The sequence below is a fragment of the Ahaetulla prasina genome, chromosome 13 (assembly GCF_028640845.1).
Source record: "Ahaetulla prasina isolate Xishuangbanna chromosome 13, ASM2864084v1, whole genome shotgun sequence".
In the NCBI taxonomy this organism is placed as follows: domain Eukaryota; kingdom Metazoa; phylum Chordata; class Lepidosauria; order Squamata; family Colubridae; genus Ahaetulla; species Ahaetulla prasina.
The window spans coordinates 11,284,449-11,301,960 of record NC_080551.1 but is presented as its reverse complement, the minus strand read 5'-3'; the positions used below and the strand labels follow the sequence as shown (position 1 = coordinate 11,301,960).

At 44.3% G+C, this 17,512-nt stretch overlaps 1 protein-coding gene across 1 annotated transcript in view; it reads right to left on the bottom strand.

Annotated features, from left to right (window-relative positions):
• Positions 1-17,512, bottom strand: part of PLEKHO2 (pleckstrin homology domain containing O2) — a 49,724-nt gene that overhangs the window by 20,495 nt on the left and 11,717 nt on the right. The window contains exon 2 of the mRNA XM_058156196.1: positions 4,728-4,880. Within this exon, the coding sequence (XP_058012179.1) occupies positions 4,728-4,880 (153 nt within the window). The remainder of the gene's footprint in view (positions 1-4,727; positions 4,881-17,512) is intronic.

Genomic DNA, 17,512 nt, shown 5'->3' with positions numbered 1-17,512 from the left:
AGTTCAGAAATAAACAGAAATCCAGAAGCCAAATTTTTAGTCTCGAAATATTGCAGCCAAAGTTTCCAAGAGTCAGTTTTTGTCCGTCACAAGAAGCTATAAAGCAGCTCCTCCTGCTTTTATACCCTGTGGGGTGTGGCTCCGTGACTCAGCACTCTCTAGGCCTGCCCCACCTCTTCTTTTGTTGTTTCCGCCTCTCCTTTCTGCGATGCCTGGGATTTAACCAGGACTGATTGTCAGCAGCTGGGTCTTGAGGCGTTGCCTGGGAGGGGAAAGGTGCGGGAGAAAGAGGCCTCGTCATCTCTTCCACCTGGCCTGCCTCTGGGACCTGGAGCGGAGCCAGAGAGGAAGGTCCTGCAAAGGGAAGCCCTGTCGGCTCTTCCCCCTCACTCTCTGAGTCACTCTCTGCCAGGAGGCCAGGCTCGGGAGCTGAAGACACAACAATATCCAAATGTTTTAATCAATTGATGAGAACCTAGTCTAGAAGGCAACAAGGAATGTGACTTCATGTACACAACTAGTTTGGCCCAGAAAGGACGAGGCTAATAAACCATCCAAACTTCTGAAAGCTGACGGCTTGGATTGACACTAACGAATCATTCACACACACACACACACACACACACACAAGCTATAATATCCAAACCATAACGCCAAAGTTGTATTAGGGTCCAGTTTCAATGGGCCCATATATGGGGGACTAGACAGCCATATGGCAGGATTCATCTTACATTGATGGGGTGTAATTTTGCCAAATTTGTCACACAGCTTTTCTCAGATCTCAACAACTTCTAAAAGGACTAGAGGGGGACCTCATAGCAGGGTTCCAATATTTGAGAGGCTGCCACAAAGTGGAGGGGGTCCATCTATTTTCCAAACCACCAGAGGGAAGGAGAAGAAACAATGGATGGAAACTAATCAAGGAGAGAAGCCACCTGGAAATAAAGGAGAAACTTCCTAACAGTGGGGACAATTAATCAGTGGAACAGCTTGCCACCAGAAGTTGTGAGTGCTTCATTACTCGGGTTTTATAAAGAAGAAATTGGACAGACACTTGTCTGAAATGGTTTAGGATCTCCTGCTTAAGCAGGGGCTGGACTAAAAGGTCCCTTCCAGCTCTAATCTGATTCCGATTCATTGTAAACCTAAAAAAATAGTTAATAGTTTGGAATCTCTGGAGCATCACACCTGGGATTCCTGTTGGAGACAACCAAGACACATCATCTAGTTCAGGGGTATCAAATTCCTCATGGGGTGAGATCTGGCCTGCGAGGCCATCCCGGTCTACCCACGTCGCTTCAGCCCAGTTTACCCATTGCAAAAAGGAAACGTCGGGCCAGCGTGACTTTGGCCCGGTCTACCCAATGCAAAGAGGAAACATGCCAGCAGTTTGGGGAGTGGCGTCAAGCTGGCCACACCCACCCATCTGGCCACGCCCACCCAGTCAGTCCCGCCCAGTGAGTGGTGTCAACCTGGCCACACCCACCCAGCTGGCCATGCCTGCCCGGCCCCCCAAGGCCAACCACAGCCCCGATGTGGCCCTTCATGAAATTGAGCGTGACACCTCTGATGTAGCTCAAAGAATACCTACTGAAGTAACTAGGAATCAACTTGGTTCTCTTCAAGCAATTTTTCCCTTGTCTTGTCAACAATATCTACGTGATGATCATATCATCACTCTCAGAAAATGTCTCCGTGTATTTGTGCCTCTGCATGAATCAAAGGTTACTTATTTTCAGCCTGCATAAATACAGGTGAGAAGAGAGAGAGAGAGAGAGAGGAGACTTTCTTCTATTTTGCATAATTAATACTTCTTAAACTTAAGTACGCTGCATGCTGAGTCACTGGTCTGCAAGTAAAAAAAAAGGCAGCAGCGAGCAAGGGAATGAGTGACTTGACTGAGATATAACCCAAACACTCGACTCCTGCTCGCTCCTGATTTCAAATTACATTTAATTCCCTTCTTGAAAAAGAAGATCACTTGAACTTGCTTTTGCTGACTACAGTAGTGAAGTAGTTTAGAACCATGATGGCGAACCTGTGGCATGGGGAGCCATATCAGTGGGCACGTGAGCGTTGCCCAAGCTCAGCTCTGGCGCGCATGTGTACACTGGCCAGCTGATTTTCGGGCCTTCCGGGCACACCAGAAGTCGGCAAACAGCAAACATTAGGTTTAGGTTTAGGTTTATTTGATTTTTATACCGCCCTTCTCCCAAAGGACTCAGGGCGGTTTACAGCCAGGATAAAAACAAAAATTAAGAACAGATTTAAAAACAAATATTCGAATTGGCTAAAAACTCTAAAATCCAATAAAAAACCCCATTTTAAAAAACCATTAGGCCAGTCCTGCACGATGAAATAAAAACGTTTTCAGCTCGCGTCAAAAGATCCGGAGATCAGGGAGTTGGCGGATCCCTGGTGGTATCTCGTTCCAGAGGGTTGGAGCCTCCATGGAGAAGGCCCTCCCCCTGGGGGTTGCCAGCCGACATTGCCTGGCCGACGGCACCCTGAGGAGACCCTCCCTATGGGAGCGCACTGGTCGATGGGAGGCTATTGGTGGCAGTAGGCGGTCCCGTAAATAACCTGGTCCTATGCCAACATTACCGGCAGTGGTGGGATTCAAATAATTTAACAACCAGGTTCTCTGCCCTAATGATTTCTTCCAACAACCAGTTCACCAAACTGCTCAGAAAGTAAACAACCGGTTCTCCCAAAGTGATGCGAACTGGCTGAATCCCACCACTGGTTACAGGCCTCTGGAGGGCCTCTGTGGGGTGGGGAAGGCCATTTTTGCCCTCCCCATGTTCCTAGAAAGCCTCTGGAGCCTGGGGAGGGCAAAAACGGGCCTACCGGGCCCACCGGGCCATCACATGCCAAAAGCGGGGGGAGTGAGGGGGGTCATACGTGCATGCATGGGGGGGCACATTGAATTGTGAGTGTCGGCACGCATGTGCACGACCCCCCCCTGCACTCCCCCTTTTGCCACACGACGGCAAAAAGGTTAGCCATCACTGGTATAGAATAATGACCAATATGTGAAAGAAAGCATATTTTCAACGCTATATTTTCAGCCAGCACCCTTTTCATGATCCCAAGGAAAGAATGTCATGCTTTTATTAAAGCATCTTGCATCAATTACAGTGAAGTGTTCTAGGTCACCACAACAACCAGCAGAGATCCTGTGACAGAAGCCTTTTATGTTCTGAAATCTAGTTCCTCGCCTGTACGACATGTAACGCTGTCTTGGCTAAACCATAAATATATTTCACACGTAATTATAGGTGAAAAGAAGGGCAGGAAATAAGAACGAGTACCAGGCATCCATGGATGCAATGTTAGCTGCTAAATCTCGCTTCCAGCCATCCCAACACAGGGGAATAAACATATTACTAAACATCCCAGGCTTAAAAAGAACCATTATCAACCAAAACTATCAACTGAAATAATTAAGAACAGGAGCAGAGTGAAGTGTATCCTCTTCCAAATGGGCCTGATTATTGTATGAGAAAAAAGTAGGTTAATCCAAGAAGATCTCGTCTATCTATTGTGCTTAACTTCAAGAGAATGCGCAGGGTTGAGACAGATTTCTGATCCCAAAATGATGGGTTAATTCCTTTCTGCCTGGCACTTTCATCGTGATTGGCATCTGTTGCTCAACAAGAAGAAAAGAGGAAGTGCAAAGAAAGAAGGAAGGAAGGAAGGAAGGAAGGAAGGAAGGAAGGAAGGAAGGAAGGAAGGAAGGAAGGAAGGAAGGAAGAGGAGGACAACGAAGAGGGTGTAAAAATAATCTCAAATCATAAGTGTACAGTATACCCAGAGAGGAATGTTTAAAAATAGTGGCTATAAATAAAAACGCAATCCATTTTATCACAGTGGGCCAAAAAACTAACTAGCTGAATCATCTCCCTGCTCAGTTAGCTGCTTGGCTGATGAGTGCCAACTTCCAAGAATCCTGCTCATCTTCTTCATTTTAAGCTGCATTTTGGCTTGGAAACCAAAGTCTTCCTTCCAAATCGGTTTTCCTGATCTTTACGGTTTGCAAAATAGGGCAACAGAGCAAGCCTTAAGGGTTATCCTTCACAGTTAGAATCTGTCTGTCTATCATCTATCTATCTATCTATCTATCTATCTATCTATCTATCTATCTATCTATCTATCTATCTATCTATCTATCATCTATCATCTACCATATATCTACAATCTACCTACTATCTATCTACCTATCTACCTATCTGTCTACCTATCTTTCTACTTATCTACCATCTATCTACCAATCATATACCAATGATCTATCTACCTACCTAGTTATCTACCTACCTATCTACCATCTACCTATCTACTATCTATCTATCAATCAATCAATCAATCATCTAGCTAGCTAGCTCTGCAAGCTGAGATAACATGCACTGCATAGATGCATTTACACAATTTCACAGCAGAGATGAGAGTTGTTCTTTAAAAATCATGATTTAAATTAAGTTGATTTAAACCAAGCTTTTTTATTAGTGATTTAAATCATGGTTTAAATCAAATCTACCATACTACCTGTACTGCTTTTATCTATCCAATGCTTTAATGGATGATCTCTGGATCTAAACTTTTATCAGAAGAAACATTCCTGGTGAGGCAGAGAAGGAACCAAATTTAAGCAACAATCAAGGAAGAGCGTTTTTGTGTTAGGAACAAGTCCGTGAGTTTGTTGAGGCGTCTCTCTCCCCTTGTCTTACCTCATTTTCGTACACCAAGAGCTGGTTTTTACGGAGCCGGATGTAACGCTCTTTCCAAAGACTCAGAAGCCCCCCGCTGCTCTTCTTGATCCAGCCAACTTTATCTCCTGAAGTGGGACTCTTTGACTTCTCCAAATTTTCCTGTTTCAAACCCTAGAATCAAACCAGGGGGAAAAAAAGAAAGGTATTACTAGGGACCCCTTCATGGATTACTGCCTTGGCAAATCTAGACAGCATACTAAAAAGAAAAGACATCACCCTGCCAACAAAAGTGCAGATAGTCAAGGATGTGGTTTTTCTAGTTGCAATGTATGGCTGTAAAAGTTGGACCATATAAAAGGCTGAGTGCCAAAGAATTGAGGCCTTTGAACTCTGGTGCTGGAGAAGACTCCTGAGAGTCCCTTGGACTTCAAGGCAATCAAACCGGTCAGTCCTAGAGGAGATCAACCCTGACTGCTCTTTAGAAGGCCAGATCCTGAAGATGAAACTCAAATCCTTTGGCCACCTAATGAGAAGGAAGGACTCACTGGAGAAGAGCCTAATGCTGGGAACGATAGAGGGCAAAAGAAGAAGGGGACAGCAGAGAACGAGGTGGCTGGATGGAGTCACTGAAGCAGTTGGTGTGAGCTTCACTGGACTCCAGAGGATGGTAGAGGACAGGAAGGACTGGAGGAACGTTGTCCATGGGGTCCTGATGGGTCAGACACGACTTCACAACTAACAACAACAGTTACTAGGGATTCATAAGCTGCTTTTGCAAAAGTCCTGATTTTCTAACTCTGAACTTCAGGGGTGATGGAGAGTCCCTTAACTTCAGTTAGCAAAAGACAGTCTTCACCCAACACACCTGACCAAAATGAAACAAGACTGTTACGGTTTCAATAATAGGTGAAATCAGAGACATTCTAGTATCCCAATACATTGCTAAAATATAAATAAAACAACTGGCTATCTCAAAGGATGCCCAAACTTGAGACATTCATGTGTCGAAGGTGAACAGGAAAGTATTTGTTGGCCACCGCAAGTTACCCAAGACATTTGGGGGCCTGGGTCAAAGTATTACTGTGCTGCTTTCCATCAGTTCTAGATCTAGATACCCACCAAAGAGGTGAAGCCTTCAAGAAGGTTAATGATACAAGAAGGTCTCCCAACACATCCGAGAACCAAAAAAAGTCTATTTGGGACAAGCTGCGAGGATCACGCAATTGTGCCTTCCACAAAAGGAGTGTTTTCATGTAATTCTCGTATCATTTGCAATCACAATTTCGCACTGCCCCTTGTTAGGGCTTGGCCTTGAATGCCTTTCTTGTTATTGACAATGTGGAAACTCTTTTTCTTTTCGCTAACTCTTCCCACCAGAGACACTTCCAACAGGAATATCAGGACAACATTCATTGGCTCTCCGTGTTTACTGATCCCATGTCTCCCCTTGATCTTGAATGGAGGATGGGAAGCCAACGAGAGGGGAGAGGGGGGGAAATGCTGGAAAGATGATTATACGTTGAAGTACAGGATGTTCATACAGAAAGTCCCGTTGGCCAATTTATAATGAAATCAATGCAAGACAACTACTCTGAAGCCAAGAGAACGGCTCTTTGAGTTTTTTCTTCTTCTCTTCCTCCTTTGGAAAAAACAAACCCAAACATTAAAAGATTCCTTCCCATTAGTATGAATTATATGAAGAAAAAAAAGGAATTAAAGTCTAACGTACTAGTTTAGCTTCTTGCCCTGACAGAAATATAAGGCCTCTGGCTTCGCCTAAATAATTGGGGCTGTTCTGACTTCCTGTTCTGACTCAAGCTGATTGGGAAACTCCACCTACGGGCAACCCGGTTCTAAATCTAGAATAGAATGAATTGAACTAGAAGAGACCATCGAGGTCTGGTAGTCCAGCCCTCCCCCAGCCCCCCCCCCCACTGAATCGGATTTTAAAGACGCAAATCAGACTCAAATCTGATTTTAAACATCGTCACATAGCACCAGAGAGGTACAAAAAACCGAGTCCTGCTTGCTTGCAAGATGCAAACGGCAACTTTTCTGTAATCATGGTTTTTTCTTCCACTTTTGCCAATGTTTATTCCTAGACCAGGGGTCTCCAAACTTGGCAACTTTTAAGACTTGTGCACTTCAACTCCCAGAGTTCATCAGCTAGCTTCACTGGCTGAGGAATTCTGGGAGTTGAAGTCCACAAGTCTTAAAGTTGCCAGGGTTGGAGACCCCTGTCCTAGACGGTGAGGAATAGAGTTAGTTCTTCGACTTACAACAGTGACCGTTCGGAGTTATAACGCCACTGAAAAAAAAGTGACTTAGGATTGTTTTTTCATACTTATGACCGTTGCGGCATCCCCCGTGGTCAGGTGATCAAAATTCAGACACCTGGCAACTGATTCACATTTATGACGGTTGCGGAGTCCGGGGGTCATGTGACACCCCCCCCCCTCTTTTGCAACCTTCTGGCAAGCAAAGTCAATGGGGAAGCCAGATTCACTTAACCATGTTAGTAACCTTAACAACCGCGGAGATTCACTTAACAATGGTGGCAAGAAAGGTGGTACAATGGGGCAAAACTCACTTAACAAATGTCTCCCTTGGCAACAGAAATTTGGGGCTTAGTTGTGGTCATAATTCGAGGACTACCTGTATGCTATATTGAACCACAAGTACAGAAGTACCGCAAATACTTCTGGCCACTGGTGTTATCCAGCACTTCATGCACAGAATGTTTCCTAGAGAAACTACTCTGAAGGGTTTCCTTTTATGAGCCATGGTGGTGCAGTGGTTAGAATGCAGTATGTTTGGAAGCCGTACGGGTCTGGATGGGGAGAAACAGGCTCAAGCTCAATCCCTCCAAGACAGAGTGGCTGTGGATGCCGGCATCCCGGTACAGTCAGCTGAGTCCACGGCTGACTGTTGGGGGCGAGTCATTGGCCCCGATGGAGAGGGTGCGCAACTTGGGCGTCCTCCTGGATGAACGGCTGTCTTTTGAAGATCACTTGACGGCCGTCTCCAGGAGAGCTTTCCACCAGGTTCGCCTGGTGCGCCAGTTGCGCCCCTTTCTAGACCGGGATGCCTTATGCACGGTCACTCACGCCCTCGTGACGTCTCGTCTGGATTACTGCAATGCTCTCTACATGGGGCTCCCCTTGAGGGGCATCCGGAGGCTTCAGTTAGTCCAGAACGCGGCTGCGCGGGTGATAGAGGGAGCCCCTCGTGGCTCCCGCGTGACACCTATCCTGCGCAGACTGCACTGGCTACCTGTGGCCTTCCGGGTGCGCTTCAAGGTTTTGGTGACAATCTTTAAAGCGCTCCATGGCATAGGGCCGGGCTATTTACGGGACCGCCTACTGCTACCGAATACCTCTCACCGACCCGTGCGCTCTCACAGAGAGGGACTCCTCAGGGTGCCGTCAGCTAGGCAGTGCCGTCTGGCGACACCCAGGGGAAGGGCCTTCTCTGTGGGGGCTCCCACCCTCTGGAACGAACTCCCTCCAGGACTTCGTCAACTTCCGGACCTCCGAACCTTCCGTCGCGAGCTTAAAACACACTTATTCATCTGCGCGGGACTGGATTAGATTTTAAATTTACTGGTTTTAAATGGGTTTTTATTATTTATACTGTTTTTAACAATTCGGCTATGGAATAAGTTTTTTACGTGTCATTTTAGTTTGTATTTATATGTATTTTTAATTGCCTGTGAACCGCCCTGAGTCCCTAGGGAGATAGGGCGGTATATAAATGTGAAAAATAAATAAATAAATAAATAAAAGTATTGCAGGCTAACTTTGCCCACTGCCAGGAGTTCGATCCTGACCGGCTCAAGGTTGACTCAGCCTTCCATCCTCTTTCTGAGGTGGGTAAAATGAGGACCCAGATTGTTGGGGGAAATAGGCTGATGCTGTAAACCACTTAGAGTGGGCTGTAAAAGCACTGTGAAGCAGTATATAAGTCTAAGGGCTATTATTATTATTGCTACCTACTGTGAACAGGCACTCCTCTGAGAAACAGGATAGTTGGTATACAAGAAAGGCTTGGTCCATGCCATCTCTACACTGAGGCAGTATTGAATGTATACTACAGGTCGGGGTACTTTCCTACTGGCTCGCTAATGCGCGCCGTCATTGGTGCATGCGCTCGCTTCACTCGCACATGTACCATCATCTGGGCATGTGCAAAGCCTTCTGCGCATGCGCAGAGGGTCAAAACCGGGACATGATGACATCCCGGTTTGGGGAAACGGATCTTCCCGCCGCCAGCACTACCAGCTCACAACAAGCCAGATAGAACCGGCTGCACTTCACCACTGCTACAGGAATTATTCCTTGATTTACGACCATTCACTTAGAGAGGGCTATAAAGCACTGTGAAGCGGTATATAAGTCTTAAGTGCTATTGCTGTTGCTATTTTAAAACTCTTATATAAACTTCAGAGATCATTCTTGAAGGACAGATCTTCAACCATATAGTTCCATGGTGGAGAACCTATGGCCCCTGTGCTCAAAGTGACACACAAAGCCATGTTGCCCGGTACGCTCAGCCTTGCCTGTTTGTCTTCTGGGTGTTTGGCGCGCATTCGTGTGCGATGATCAGCTGCCCTTCGCCTGTGTAGCTGTGCCGAAAACCGGTGTGGGAATGTGCACCGGCCAGCTGATTGTCAGGTGCGCATGAACGCCAGAACCTGGAAGTTCGGCTTTTCCTGAGCGTGATCCCTTCGTGCACGCGGCAGTGCTGAAAACCAGCCTGCACATGCACGCTGGCTAGCTGATTGTTGGGCACGCATACGCACTTGGCTTTTCCGGAGCGCAGCCCTGACAAGCGCGCACGCACAACGTTTCCCCGCAACCCTTTTGGCACGGTGCCGAAAAGGTTCGCCATCACTGATAGAGTCTGTCCTTGATGGTCTACCACTCTTGTCAATTTCAAAAAAAAAATTCTGGTCTTGGAAGTGACCTGGATCTCCCACCATTATCAGGTTTGAGCACATCGCTTCATCAGAATCCCCCAGGACAGGGGTGAAATCCAGCAGGTTCTGACAGGTTCTGGAGAACCGGTAGAGGAAATGTTGAGTACTTCGGAGAACTGGCAAATACCACCTCTGGCTGGCCCCAGAGTGTGGTGGGAGTGGAGATTTTGCAATATCCTTTCCCCAGGAATGGGGAAAGAATAGGGATTTTGCAGTATCCTTCCCCTGCCACGCGCACCAAGCCACGCTCACAGAACCGGTAGTAAAAAAGTTTGGATTTCACCACTGCCCCAGGATATTTCCAAAAATATACACTTTATGCTCTGTGTGATTTCCTCCAAGATTCCTAAGCGAAAGAGGTTTCCACTGTCTAAGCCCAACACCACTCCGTTCTTTTTCATGACATCTAATTGATGCCGAAGGAAGAAGTTGCTTTCTTTAGAGACCAAGCCTTCCTTTCTTGATCAAAATTCCAAAAATTAGAACTTCCTGAATAATGGTTTACATTGTTTTGGATCCAGACTTTTTTTTTTTTTAAGAAAGGGCAAATCACCTGAGGGAGGGAAAGAAATAATAGTAATAATTAGCTTATGCATTCAAAGATGCTGATGCACAGAGAGACATTGAAAAGGACATGGTATGTTGGAAATAAAGACCTATTTGGAATCAGATGGCTTTGCAAAGGATGTTTATCCAAGCTAAAATGTAATGAGTAAGTCTTTATTATACTGGACACAACTACCACCAATTATCTGTCTTAGAATAAGGTGGACGACCTATTTCCTTTAGGATGCAGGATTTACCAACTAGTATGACGCTTGCTCCTGGGGAGGAAACCTATGGCAAATCTAGACAGCATACTAAAAAGCAAAGACATTAACCTGCCAACAAAAGTGCGTATAGTCAAGGCTATGGTTTTCCCAGTTGCAATGGATGGCTATGAAGGTTGGACCATTAGACAGGCTGAGCGCCAAAGAATTGAGGCCTTTGAACTCTGGTGCTGGAGAAGACTCCTGAGAGTCCCTTGGACTGCAAGGCGATCCAACCGGTCAGTCCTAGAGGAGATCAACCCTGACTGCTCTTTAGAAGGCCAGATCCTGAAGATGAAACTCAAATCCTTTGGCCACCTAATGAGAAGGAAGGACTCACTGGAGAGGAGCCTAATGCTGGGAACGATTGAGGGCAAAAGAAGAAGGGGATGAAAGAGAACGAGGTGGCTGGATGGAGTCACTGAAGCAGTCGGCGTGAGCTTAAATGGATTCCAGAGGATGGTAGAGGACAGGAAGGCCTGAAGGAACGTTGTCCATGGGGTCGCGATGGGTTGGACAAGACTTCGCAACTAACAACAACAAAAAGATGGGCAACCTATTTCCTTTGGGATGCAGGATTTACCAGTTAGCATGAAACACTATTCAACATTCTTCAAAAGCCCTTTGCCAGTAAATCTGTTCAGAACTGTGGAAAGCCTTTCCTTCCTTCCTTCCTTCCTGGCCATTTACTGGATAGAAGGGAGGGTGTGCAGGAAGGGAGGCTTAGATATGGATGAACTTGTGTTGATGGAAAGGTAGAGAAGAAGATGACACTAAAGGTGGAGAAGAAGATGACATTAAAAATTCAGGATATGACTTCTCTATAAACGAAGATGGGGGGGGGAGCCCAGCTTATATGTATTTTCTGCTTATAATGGCTAGAAATTATGAAGGCTGAGGTTCAAGACATCTGGGTGACATCTGGAGCGGAAGGACAATACCTTTGGTTTAAAACAGGGGTGGGGAACAATGGCTCTTTTATGGCCCAGGACGGCTCAGGAATTCTGGGAGTTGAAGCCCACAAGTCATAAAGAGGCCATGGATCCCCATCTCTGGTTTAAAACAAGGTTTTCCCCCAATTGTCTTAACTAGAAACACTAGAGGACTGAGCCACAGATCTGCCACACAAAATTTTAGGTTCTACCTGTGGCTTCTTACCAAGATGTTTAGTAGAAAAAATCTATTTTGCTGACAAGACCATCTGCACATCCTAGCTCATCTTCTCAAAGGACTACTGGACGTTCTCAAGTTCAATGCTACGAATTGAGCACCTACACCAGAGGTGGAGAACGGTGGCCCCTTTATGATTTGTGGATTTCAACTGCCAAAATTCCTGGTTCAGGAATTGAAGTCCGCAAATTCTCAAAGGGCCATCATTCTGCACCCTCGCTACACCCTAGAACAGGGGTGTCAAACTCGATTTCATTGAGGGGCACATCAGGGTTGTGGTTGACTTCGGGGCGCCAGGGTGGGCATGGCCAGCTCGATGTCACGTGTCAGAGGTGCCTGTGGTGGCCTGAGTGCTCTGCCAGCAAAAATGGGCTCCTGAGCTCCGTTTTTGGCTGCAACGGCTTCCTGCAACCCTCTGCCAGTGAAAATAGAGCTTGGTGTGGCCGCAGGCAGCTCTCCCGAGCTCCATTTTCCCTGGCAGAAGCACCGCAGGTCTGTCCTTCACTGTTTCCAAGGCGGCCCCGCGGGCTAAATCTAAATACCCTGCGGGCCATATCCAGCCCCTGGGCCTTGAGTTTGACACCTCTGCCCTAGAAGATAGGATACCTTGTTAAGGAATTCAAGGTTATAGGAAAGGCACGAAGTTTGAAAAGTGCCACACCGAAGAAGCTGATTTTGATCTGTGCTAAAACTAATATTTTCTAGAACCTCAAAGCTTTCGTTGAGGGTTTTTAAGGTAGCAATTTTGCTAGCCCACATGACATTTAACAGAACTCTAGACATGACTCTAGAGAGTCGTTTTTGGTCTAGTGGTTAAAGCATCGAATGAGAAAGTGACAGACTGCGAGTTCTAGTCCTGCGCCTTAGGTGACCTTGGGCCAGTCACTTTCTCCCAGGAAGGAGGCAATGGTTTCTGAAAATTCCTGGCCAGGAAAACTGCATGGATTTGTCCAGGCGGTCTCTGAGAATTGAACATGATTGAATGGAAGAAAAGAAAGAAGATTCTAGAGTCCCTCTGACATTTCCAAACAGAGAAAGACAGTCCATTTTAAAATATATGCTAGATCAGCCTGCTGTGAATGTGTTCTCAAGGCATTTGGGACACTCATCCAAATTTCCATCAAGTTTCATACAAACGTTTATGCTTTTCAAGAGAAGCTGGATTTACAGGAAACAGACTGGACAGTTGGTTTATCAATCACCCAGTGACCCTCCCCTTGTTCAGGGTTCAGATTGACTGACCGAGGCCTTAAAGAATATCAAAAAATGAATACAAATAACCAAAGAGATTAATATACAGAAATGGGAGGGGAGAAGAAAAACGAGTCAGTGAAATGAAACAGAGAAATGAATTCAGCTCAGTTCCCAGTTCCAATAAGCTTCCAACCTAACAGAATCACATACCTTGTTAATTTTGATAGCAATAAATTAAGGAAGTGACCACTCCCACAAGTAGTTTGGATTATATAGAACTAACAGAGTTTGAGGGACCTTGGAGGTCTTCTAGTCCAACCCCCTGTACAAGCAAGAGATCCTATGTCATTCTGAACAAATGGCTGCCCAATCTCTTCTTAAAATTTTCTAGTCATGGAGCAGTCTCATCATCATTTTGTGTATTGTATCCATCACTTCAGTATGGATACATTACACTAAACAACACCAATAGTTTTGTGTTGGTTTCACATGTTGCAGGACTTCATCTAATTGTGGCTTATAAAATGAACCATGGCTTAGTGCAATGGGCAAAGTAGCCTGTATCTGGGCCACAGTGGCGCAGTCGTTAGAGTGCAGTACTGCAGGCTACTTCTGCTGACTGCCAGCTGCCTGCAATTTGGCAGTTCAAATCTCACCAGGCTCAAGGTTGACTCATCCTTCCATCCTTCCGAGGTGGGTAAAATGAGGACCCAGATTATTGGGGGCAATATACTGATTCTATAAATCACTTAGAGAGGGCTGTAAAGCGCCACAAAGCAGTATACATGTCTAAGTGCTATTGGTATCTGTCAAAGCACAAAATCCATCTGATTTTTTTTTCCAAGATGGCACTGCCGAAGGCTGCCTCGGTGAAATGCTCTCTAATGGTTTATTTTTAATTATGCTCTGCAAGTCACTACTGATTTCTTACTCATCTACTAAAAATTAAGCAACGTTTCTTTAAGGAGCAGCTTTCTGTGATCTCACCACCACCCCTCTTTACAAATGCAGAACAGATTCTAACACAGGAAGAAGCAATTTCCCCGGAGCCATGGATTACCAAAAAAACCAAATGGAAGAAGCGAAAAAACAAAGGTAAAAGGGTGGGGATTTTAAACAGATTACGGAATAGAAGAAATAAAACTCCTCTGCCTTAAATTTTCCTAACCAACGTCTGTTCACTTGCTAATAAGATGGACGAAGTACTCCTTTTAAACAGATACAATTCTGACTCTTACAATTCAGCAGCCCTATGCTTCTCTGAAACCTGGTTAAATGAATCAATTGATGATAGTAGCCTGCATATCCCAGGGTTTCAGATTCAATGATCAGACAGAATTGCAGAAACATCTGGTATAAAGAAGGGAGGAGGCTTATGCTTATATATCAACAACAGATGGTCTCAGGATATAACTATAATATATAAATTCTGTGATGAAAACTTAGAGACATTAATTATCAACTGCAAACCATACTATTCGCCTGGTGAATTTTCCTAATTTCTTCTAATTGCTGTTTATGTCCCACCACAAGCCCATGTAAACAAGGCATTACGAACTCTGACCAAATTATGGAGGCTGAAGCCAAATACCCTGATTCACTGGCCATTATTTTGGGAGATCTAAACAAGGCAAACTTAAGGAAAGAATTACCAAAATACTTTCAGCATGTCAATTGTCCCACTAGAGGCAAGAATAGTTTAGACCATTGCTACACAACACTAAAAGATGCTTAACAGTCTTTACCATGAGCAGCTGTAGGACACTCTGATCATTGCATGATTCACCTTGTACCTGCTTACAGGCAAAGACTTAAAACCACAAAACCAACAATTAAATCAGTGAAGACCTGGATTGAGGAGGCAAAGGTAAAGCTACAGGCCTGCCTTGACTGCACTGATTGGAATGTTTTTGAAAGTACCTCTGCAGATTTAGATGAACTCACAGAGACTGTAACATCATATGTCAACTTCTGTGAAGACCTATGTGTACCCACCAGGAACCTGCGAATATACAGTAACAACAAACCTTGGTTCATAGCTAAATTTAAGCAGCTACATTGTTCCAAAGAGGAAGCCTACAGAAAACAAGTTCTCAACAAACGAGCAAACATGTGGAAAACTCTTAAAAATATCACTGGCTACGGCAAACCTCCTTCCCAGCTGAAGGAAATCAGCAACTGGCAGATGACCTGAATGTGTTTTACTGCAGGTTTGAAAGGAAACTACAGTCACCTATCTTCACAACCCCCATTTCAAACACACCAACAACAGCCAAGCCTCCTACAACTGACCCCATCCCACTGGGTTCACAACCCCTAGTGATCACAGAAAAGGAAGTGCAAGACCTATTTAAGACCTAAGAGCACAAGCGTGCCTACCGTTCCTGTCCTATTGTTTCCTTTCGTTTTATCCAATTAATATAGTTATGACATATCATGCTTATATATATGCTTATATATTGTATAGTTATTTCATGCTTATGCTTATATATACTGTGTGACTAAATAAATAAATAAATAAATAAATAAGTAAATAAATAAATAAATATTTCACAGCTACAGGTACCTGAACACACTTGTAAGTGGATCATAAGCTTCCTAACAAACAGGAACCGCCAGGTGAAGCTAAGCAGAATCACATCAGATACCTGTACAATTAGCCCAGGCCCCCAAGGCTGTATGCTGTCCCACTTCTCTTCTCTCAGTATACCAATGACTGCATCTCCAATGATCCATCTGTTAAACTACTGAAGTTTGCAGATGACACAACAGTGATCGGTCTCATTCGAGACAATGATGAATCCGCATGCAGATGGGAGGTTGAACGACTAGCCTCGTAGTGTGACTGGAACAATCTGAAATTGAACACATTCGAAACCATAGAAATGGTGGTAGACTTTAGGAAACCCTTCCATACTTCCACCTCTTACAATACTAGACAACACATCAACAGTAGAGACCTTCAAATTTCTAGGTTCTACCACATCGCAAGATCTAAAATCGACAGCTAACATCAAAAACGTCATCAAAAAAGCACAACAAAGAATGTTCTTTCTGCGCCAACTCAGAAAGCTCAAACTGCCCAAGGACCTGCTGATACAATTCTACAGAGGAATTATTGAGTTTGTCATCTACACCTCTATAACTGTCTGGTTTGGTTCAATACCCCAACAAGACAAACACAGACTTCAGAGGATAATTAGAACTGCAGAAAAAACAATTGCTACCAACCTGCCTCCCACTGAGGACCTGTATACTGCAGGAGTCAAAAGAGGGCTGTGAAAATATTTACAGACCCCTCACATCCTGGACATAAACTGTTTCAACTCTTACCCTCAAAACGACGATGCTATAGAGCATTGCACACCAGAACAACTAGACACAAGAACAGTTTCTTCCTGAACGCCATCACTCTGCTAAACAAATAATTCCTTCAACACTGTCAAACTATTTACTAAATCTGGACTACTATTAATCTTCTCATCGTTCCCATCACCCATCTCCTTCCACTTATGACTGTATGACTGTAACTTTGTTGCTTGTATCCTTACGATTTATATTGCTATTGTTTCCTGATTGCTTATTTGTACCCTATGACTATCATTAAGTGTTGTACCTTAGAATTCTTGATGAACTTATTTTTACTTTTATGTACACTGAAAGCATATGCACCAAGACAAATTCCTTGTGTGTCCAATCACGCTTGGCCAGTAGAAAATTCTATTCTATTCTATCTGCATATACACTCATGCCGAACAATGTGCTGAGGTCCTGAAGCATTAAAACCCCATCATGGTCACCATGTATATAAATACTGTTTGTGTACGGCCGAGAATTCTTGGATGCAAAAATCCCTTTGCTATTTTGCTATGTTTCAGGATGCAAGTGATATTTTGCTCAGTTTGTATTTTTAGAAGCCAAGGCTTAAACGCATCACAAAGTCTTAGCCTGGAGCATGTTCTATAGGACAATAGGATTTTATTTCCAAGCAGAACTGAGCAAGCAAGTGCTGTAAGATACCCTGAATGTGAAGCTTTTCAAAGGTCAACAGAATTATTCTTATGCTGCAGTGATAACAACAACAACAACAACAACAACATCCAGATGACTAGTAACCTAAGGTTACCTCGGGTCCATAATTTGAAATCAGTTCAATATGAACCAAATTTCGTGCTTTCGACTTTTGTCAACTCATATCGCTGTGTTAAGAGACAGGGCTCTAAAAGAAATCTACTGAAGATATCAGGAAGTTGTGTCTTTCCTGTAACCTTCAGATCTGTGTACAAATTTAGGCGTACTGGGACTTCTGACAGAAGCTTTTTAGATGCCATTTTTAGAAACAGGATGGTTTCTTTAACACTTATTCTTGCACACTCGGCCTTAAGCTCTTACACCCTTCAAGACAGCCTGCAAATAAATGCTGCAGCTCTTGATCACTTGTCTGCTTTGCTCCTGAATAATCCTCGTGTACAAGGGTGCTTGCGTGAAAGCGTCACATTAGCTTGTAGTTAAAAACAGCACTTTTTAAACTGTTTTTATTAGGAATATTGGACCCACATTATATTGCAAGCAGCAAGAATCACATTTGCAAAAAATTAGAAACAAAAAAACGTACCCTCAGACAAAACAGTAATAAGGAAAATTCTAGAATG